The sequence below is a fragment of the Gastrolobium bilobum genome, unplaced genomic scaffold (assembly GCF_033153095.1).
Source record: "Gastrolobium bilobum isolate Gb01-03AN ecotype WA unplaced genomic scaffold, APGP_CSIRO_Gbil_v1 utg9958, whole genome shotgun sequence".
Classification (NCBI taxonomy): Eukaryota; Viridiplantae; Streptophyta; class Magnoliopsida; order Fabales; family Fabaceae; genus Gastrolobium; species Gastrolobium bilobum.
Window position 1 is genome coordinate 383282 of NW_026897897.1, and position 8113 is coordinate 391394.

The 8113-nt window shown below is 33.2% G+C and overlaps 1 protein-coding gene across 1 annotated transcript; it reads right to left on the reverse strand.

Annotated features, from left to right (window-relative positions):
• Positions 1 to 3056: 3056 nt before the first annotated feature.
• Positions 3057 to 5658, reverse strand: LOC133311254 (ferritin-3, chloroplastic-like). Its single transcript, XM_061512271.1, has 8 exons — positions 5219 to 5658; positions 4798 to 4881; positions 4633 to 4693; positions 4252 to 4339; positions 4014 to 4075; positions 3782 to 3847; positions 3525 to 3588; positions 3057 to 3336 (listed from the first exon to the last, which is right to left on the reverse strand). Exons 1-8 carry the CDS (start codon positions 5554 to 5556, stop codon positions 3287 to 3289), a joined length of 813 nt encoding a protein of 270 aa, XP_061368255.1. The 5' UTR covers positions 5557 to 5658; the 3' UTR covers positions 3057 to 3286.
• Positions 5659 to 8113: the final 2455 nt, after the last annotated feature.

Genomic DNA, 8113 nt, shown 5'->3' on the forward strand with positions numbered 1-8113 from the left:
CGTTAAGATTATTATTCTTACATAGGTATAAGAAGTTACTGCCTCTCACACACACACACACACATATCTGTGTGTGTGTGTAATCGGATGTCCAGACACTGAAAATAAGATTTTGTTCAATCATCTCTTATATCTATTTCAAGAAGCACATATTTATAATATTAAAATTTTTTTTTTTCTCTTTCTAATCAGCCGACAATTTTCTAAAGAGAGAAAAAAAAATTAATATTATAATTATATATTTCTTGGAGTACATAGTTATAAGGGAGTGACTGGACAAAACATTATATCCAGTTACATGACAAACAATATTGCCAAATATATATATATATATATGGAAAAATATTTCTCAAGCTGCTTGAGATAAATTTATTTTCGGCCACCCCAAAACTATGTCGTTTTAATTATTTATTTTCTTATATGAATTGATTCACCTTTGAATGATTATGATTCCACTTTTCTCTCTCTTCCTTTATCACCATTGATCCATCTTTGTATGGTTATGATTTAATAGCCGGAGATAACTATATCTCTGGCAGCTTGAGAAATGATAAGCTCATATATATATATATATATATATATATATATATATATATATATATATATATAAGTGAGAATTATTTTATACTAGTATAAGTTGCACTCTCAATCTTGACCGTTGATCTCATTTACATTTAACAATTTTATTTTGGAGTTATGTGAGTTATTGGATACGAGTAGATCAATGACCAATACTATGTCTAAGAATTTTTATTCTTACATTGCTATAAGAATAAAAAGTTTTATCTCTAATCTTAATGGTTGATCCACTTGTATCCAACGACTCGCATAATTAATAAATTAAAATGATAAAATGTAAGTGAAATCAACCATTAAACTTTAGAATGTACTTGAGCTAGTGTAAAATGTATATATAATACTATCATGTGTTTGCACCGGTTCCAAATTACGAGCTTGCCTGATGAGTGAAAACTTCAGCGTAACATATATAATTCATCTTTTATTTTATCAATGGGTCAAACGGGGTTTTTGGGTTAGGATTAGGAAGAAAAATTCTTTTATATTTTATGCACTGTAGGAGGGGCCAATATTTTATCAATGGGTCTTATTCTTTGTTACTTTCTGCTCTGGCAGGATTCACCTGTGGTTTTGTTTAAAGAGCATGATGCTATATAAAACATGGAGGCTGCAAGGAAGAGAAGAAAGGCTATCTGATTTGAAAAATGGGAAAGTGGAAGAGCTGTTGGTACTTCAAGCGCTTGTCTATCTATCCAATGAAGAATATCCTTAGCAAACTCACTTCACACTTAAGGTTCAAACCCCAAGGTAAAGTAACAAGCTGCTTCAGATTATTGTTAACTAAATTGTGAAATTTATATGCTCAGAAACATCCTCAACGGTTGCTTAATTAAAAGGAATACATGATTGATTGAAGTTACTTGGTTTATTTCTGGTCGAGTTCCTGATCCTTTGTTTCTTTGTGGTGTTGTTGACTGCAGGGCACAGAAATGGGCTTCTTAATCTTTATAAGGATATAGAGTCTTGTGGTGAGTATGAAGATATACAAGTTCTGTGGAAAATGATTCAAATTCAATCATCCACTCTTCAACATGCCTGCACCATGAAAAGGAACAATAGGTCTAAATATTGAGTTCTATGTTTTCGGCCAACTTGAATTGTATTTTAAAGTGTTCTTAATAAGAGTGGCAACGAAAGGAGCAGTGAGAAGTAGTTAAAATTGGCAATGCATCATAACTGCAATTGTGTGTATAGACTCTAGATACAGCACATTGTCAATTTTCTATTTTTTACCGCTGTTCCGTCTTATCATTTACTTGTTACCATAGTAGAGAAAGTGAATGACAAGATTCCATTGTTTAGTCTCAAGCAGAAACAAGTATCTGTGTTTCCTCATTAGTCTATATTTTGGGTCTATATTTCCTTATTTATTTTTTTACTTTTCTGGATAAAAAAAAGTTCCTTTTGCATAGGGGTGTTCGCGGTCTGGATTGGATCGGTTTTGAAAGCAAAAATCATCTGATCCAATCCCTTCGATTTGATCATATAATCATCCATTCGATTTTGATTTTTTTTCAAATCCGATCCGATCCAATCCAATTTTTTTCGGTTTGGATTGGATCGGTTTTCGGTTTTCGGTTTTTTGAAAATCCTAAAATTTATTTATGATTATTATGCAAATAACATCTTTTGTATATATTGGCTTTGTAATTTTTTTTTTGAAATACAAAAGCATTAGTAAACTATAATATAATTTTTTTAATTTTGGCAATGAGATATGAAGCTCTACAAAGATAAAATTTTGTTGATGAGATATGACTAGATTTTTTCTTGGATTTAGTTGATGGGTTAACGAGTCTTGGGTTTAGAAATTTTTAGGCTATGATTAGGGAAATACCCAAGTAGGTAGAGGGAAATTAATATATTGGATTGGTTTGGATTGGATCGATTTTCATCAACCCATCCAAAAACCGATCCAATCCAATTAAAATTTGCGATTTTTAATCAATTTTCGATTTTTTGATTTTCGATTTATTCGGTTATCGATTTTTCAGTTCGGTCACCGCGGTTTGAATTGATTTTTATCGATCGATGAAAACCCCTACTTTTGCATGAATTTTTTATACCTGCATGCGAGACTACATGTATGAAGTGGAGACATTGGATTTCTATCCTATTGCTTCAAAAGAAGAGGGTTCCGAGGCACATAAAGCTACATAAACTTTGTACATTTGATTGGGAATAAGTGGCATAAATCATGAAGTTGATGCTGTTACGGAAACTTGAGCATTGCATCTTTTCTCGTTGGTTCCTTTATCCCATTTGGATTTTTTCTTTTTTTCTTTTTTAGCATCATTTCCATTACTATGATGATACAAATTTAAGTTCACGTAATAGTATCATTATGGTCTACGGAGGTGAGGTACCCTTCAATTTTCATACTGGGAGAAAAACGCCCCTAGAGGGACATTTTCCTTTTCCTCTAGTGCTCTGTAGTTTGTTCACACCATTGTATGAAAATTTTCAAACCATCACAGTTCCGCAAAGAGCCAACGTCATTTTTATTTCTAGCAAATAATTGCAAGCTACAAACAGAATTTAACTGCAGCTAATAATGGCTCTTAACCTTGAACACATGATCCTAGCAACAACAATACACACAGTTCCTACATCTCATTACCACGGAGAAACACTCATTCCCAATTCTACTAACATAACAACACAGAACTTCATAAAGGACCAAATGCAGATAGCAGGCTGTTCCAAATCACACAAGTTCTTCCTCATGAAGAAGTCTTTGATCAAAGTGCCATACACCTGCAGGCAACAAAATAGTTATTCTATTAGAACACAATAATTAATATCTTGTTTTATTTTTGGATTCTCTCTTTCCCCTTATTGGGAAGGAGAGAGTACCAAAGTAATAGTTAGGCACATGCTAATATGTGAATGTTAGTGACAAATAGCAAGTGAAATGCAACGACATATAGGATATATATGCATACCGTGACCCTTTCCAACCATTCTCAGTTGAGTCACATACTCTGATATCTTCTTAATTGCTTTAACCTGTAAAAAAAGAAACAATATGTAACAAACAACAGTTTAGTATACTCCAGACCCCAAGTAAAAAAAATTTGTTTTATACATTTCCTTTCTAAATTTATTGTCTTTTCCTGATTTTAGATCAAGGAGTTCAAAATCTTGATGAATCTTAATCATACTATGGGTTCAACTGGACAAAATTTAGCCATAGATATACCTGCTCATACAAAAACTCGCTCTCAATGTAATCTGCAAGTTGAGGATCGTTGTTACGGTCTGCCACCTATTATTCACGAAAAACAGAAGAAATTATCTTAACAGGACACAGTAAGCAATAAGCAGAAATCTTAAGAGTGAAAAGCCATTTAGCCTTTAGAACTATAGGTTAAATAACGTGTGATTTCATGAGAAAACAATTTAACACAAAGCTAGAGGCAAAGAGACATTACACTGTGAAGATGCAGAAGTTTTTCATTTACCAACTTCTCCAAAGACAAAGCTAATTCCATGGCTAAATCAAAGAAAACAGGAAAAAAAAGTCAGCATAGATAATGGTTTTGAATATGTGAATATGACAAATCAAAAGGCACAGCACAACTTTACAATACTACTATGTCAAACTGCAAACAAAAATGATCAAGGTAATTGAAAACATAGAAGTTGAAGTAATGAAAACAGAAAACTCACCATACAATGCATCCCCCTTTTCCACATGCTCAAATTCTGAAGGGGGACCCGTCATAGGGTGCAGCACCACTCGACCACCACGAATGTTCTAAACAAATCAAGAGTCATAGAAGTCATTATATACATCAAAATTTAAGCTATTGGGATTTTAGATAAAGAATCATGATTGGTTTTATGATACCAAGTTAATGACCATTGTCCCAAAACCAAAAGCTATTATGTTAAGGATCATATGATTGGTTTCACATCTCTAAAAAGTGTGCCAGAGAGATAACTAATAATTTAATATGCTTTCAAGAAAGTAATCTTTGAAAAAGAGATAGTAAAAGGTTTAGCTTGTTGAGGAGGAGCCAAAAGGGGAGTATAAAGTTCAACACCAACCTGATATGTCATAAGCTTTTCAGCATGCTCTCTTTCTTCTTCACTTGATTCCTTAAAGAACCTGTTTTTCAACAAAACAGCACACCAAATTGAAAACCCATTCGAGAAATGTATGAAACAACAAAAGGGAGGATTGCATATATGCGTTTTGTGTTAGTTAGTTACTTGGCAAGTCCCTTGAGAGCTATATTGTCCCTGTCGAAGTATGCAAACAAGGAGTGGTACACATAGGAAACGTTGTATTCCACACTGTATTCACATAAGAACATAATATATTAGCATAAGATATATACATATATAAATAAAGCAATGAATGACATGAAAATAATAAAATAGGGGGAGGTGTTCTGTTCACTGATGCTTAAAAAAACAAAAACAAAATAAAATACATAAAAAGAACTACAATTAATTCATTATTCTGATTCTAAGAGTAAAAGCGGATCTTTAGTTCTTTACAAATCTCAACCAAGAAAAAAAACAAAACAAAACAAAACAAAGATCCTCTGCTCATGCCTTGTATTGAACCCAACAAATACTCATTAAATGGGGGGAAAAAAAAGATAACAAGAATCACAGAATTTCTTACTTTATCTGTTCATTGATTGCAGCTTCTGCCTCATCTGCATAGTTCTGACGAGCCAAGGAAACATTAGGTGTTACTGGAACAGCAAGAGCATCCTTCTTGACCTCAACAAAGGGTTCAAATATCACCCCAGTGAGTGGTGCGGGTGCATTTGCAGCAAATACCCTGAAGTTCCTGTTACCCCCTGTTTTGGAAAGGCTCAGAGAAAAAGGGGAAGAAGAAGAAGAGAGAACAAAGCTCATAGAAGAAGAAGAAGGGTTTGGAGAAATGAGCTTTCTTGGAACATCACCAACAATGGGTGAGAGAGAAAAGGTTGAAACTTTGTAAGAAGAAAGGGCCATTTGGGAAGAATCTCGAAATGGGTATTCGAAAATGGATTGGGATGAAGAGAAACGAAGAGAAGATCAAGAAGATATCAATGGCGACTCTGAAGGGTGAGGAAGTGGGGAGGGACAAATGTGATATAAGTAGTGGTGACGAGGGGTATTTCGGGAATTCAAAATGGACTTGATTTCCTTGTGGACCGTCGGATCAAATAACAAGTGGAGGGCTGTGATCTCTTCGCAGTACCGGCGTGTGGCGAGCTCGTGGCTTATCCAGTGTGAATGTGGCATCTGTGGAAATATCCGGTCCACGTACAATCGTGCATCAATCGAAATATTCGGTCCAGTGCTTTGTTACGCGCTCGAGTATTTTAATCTACGGTACTCGCGATAAGAGCATTTCAATGAATGATATATTTTTTTTTCCCCCAAAATTTTCTTTATTTTTCTGTTTTACTATTTACTATTTAAAGGACCTTTATTTAATGTCAATTTATAGGAAACTGTTTTTTCTTCAAGGCTTTCTGTTCACAAACTAAATTGGGATTGATTAAAAAAAAAAAAAAATCAACGAGTCAAACCTATATTATGGGAGAGCACATCTTCAAAACGACTTCCAATGCTGTTATAAATTTAGAGTGACATGCATATAATAAAAGAAAAACTCATCACTTTCTATAGCATTATCATGTATTCAAGGAAATTATCTAAATAATATTCTTTTGGTAATTATAATAAATTATTCATTTTTAAAATGCATATGTAGGTACGATTAATTCCAAATCCTTAATAAGCAAAATAAACCTTGTGATGGTAAAGAATAAGGGTAGCTTATTCTTATATTATTGTAAGAATAAGAAGCCTAAAAATATTGTTCATAATTTATTTACATTGAACAGCTGATATAAAAAATGTAATAATTACGCGAAAAAAACAGCAACTCTTTTGTAATGACGAATATAGGAACCACATCATTAAAAAAGAAAAAAAAAGAAAAAAAAAGAATATAGGAACCACGTAAAGTAAGAAACCACGACGGTGAGTTGGATGAGAGTGAGAGAGGGAAGCGAGTGAGGATGGGAACGAAGGAAAACGCCAAAAGTGGGGCAGAGAAGTGATTGTCTGTAGCGCTGTGAGCTGTGACAGCCAAACGTTTTCTTTCAAAAGCTGTAGAAATTTCTAAATGCCCCTCACATGTATCCTTTCGGATTCATTCGTTGAATTTCTCCTCTCCAATTTGACCAATTAAAAAATAATTTTATGTGTCCATAATCTTTAAATCTGATTTAGTATAATTATAATAATAAAGGAAAAAGAAGTATCGACACAAGTTGTATCTTTTTAGATAATTTACACAAAGTATGACCGGTCATACTTTGTGTAAATCTGAAAAAAAAAAAAAAATTCTCGTTCTTCAGTCATACCGTTGACATATAAAGTGAAAAAAAGTAACTTTTCATAATTATACAGAGTATAACCAGTCATACTTTGTGTAAGTCACTAAAAGAAGACAATATCCTTTTAAATGACACACAATAAACCGAATAATAAATTAGATGGATTGTGCTAGTTTATTCCACAATTGTTTCACAAATCAATCAAACATTTTAGATATATGGACATTGAGTTCACATTTGATTTAGAGGAACTATCATGCCATGGAAATTAGTTCCCGCCAACTAAAACACTAAGTTTGTTTTATTTTATTTTTGAAAAAAAGAAAGTTAATAAAGCTCATTTCATATAGTTTTTTTGGGCACCGTTTAGTTTAAGTTTCCTGAACAGACGATGGTGATATTTATTGGGTTTTTTGATCATTATGTCCCCTGTTATATTAAAGTTATCACTATGCCCGATATTAACTATTGATCAAGTTATGTATTCGAGTATTGCATCTTGATACTTGAGTATTCTTTGCAAAATAGTGTATACTCGGATACACTAGTGGAATACTCGAGTATTTTTCTCATATGATTTTTTTTGCATTATATACTCATCAAATACATGATGTGGTACTCGAGTATTTTGCACGACTTGAGTTTTTATGAAACCCTCGTATCACAAATTCCTAATTGTTACACAATTTGAGTATTATGCTTTGGCATGAATTTCTTGAAGACAAAAGACAATACAGGACATTACCGACATTACTTTCTCTCTCCACGGTTTGTCAATGGTGACATCTCCTTGGAAACAGGAAAGGCAATGGTGGACTCTCGTCCTTGTTGATCTCCACACCATACTCGCTGATCTTGCCAACATCTTCTCTAGTACATATACACCCTTCAAAGAGAGCATCACCTTCATGTTCGATTTTTTTGTATAAATCATCTTTATGCTTTTGATTTCTTACTTGTTTTTCATTAATTTCTCTGTTCCCAAATAGGTTAGTATATTTTTTTCTTCTTTTTTTAGTTGGATTTTCTCGAGATCTATGCTTTAGTTGAAACACAAATTTTGTTTAGAAACTTTGTCTATTTCAAATTTTGCTCCTATTTGATTAAGTATCTTTAGGCATAAAGGGAATATGTGGCAAAATATATTAGCTCCATCATTCCAGGAGATATCCATTTAG

Bases quoted from the DNA above. Each gene is read 5' to 3' on its own strand.
- LOC133311254 (XM_061512271.1), bottom strand. From the start codon at position 5,556: ATGGCCCTTTCTTCTTACAAAGTTTCAACCTTTTCTCTCTCACCCATT. The intron at 4,340-4,632 runs GTTGGTGTTGAA...TGATTTGTTTAG, and splicing joins AAAAGCTTATGACATATCAG to AACATTCGTGGTGGTCGAGT. The intron at 3,589-3,781 runs GTATATCTATGG...CTTTTTTTACAG, and splicing joins GCGAGTTTTTGTATGAGCAG to GTTAAAGCAATTAAGAAGAT.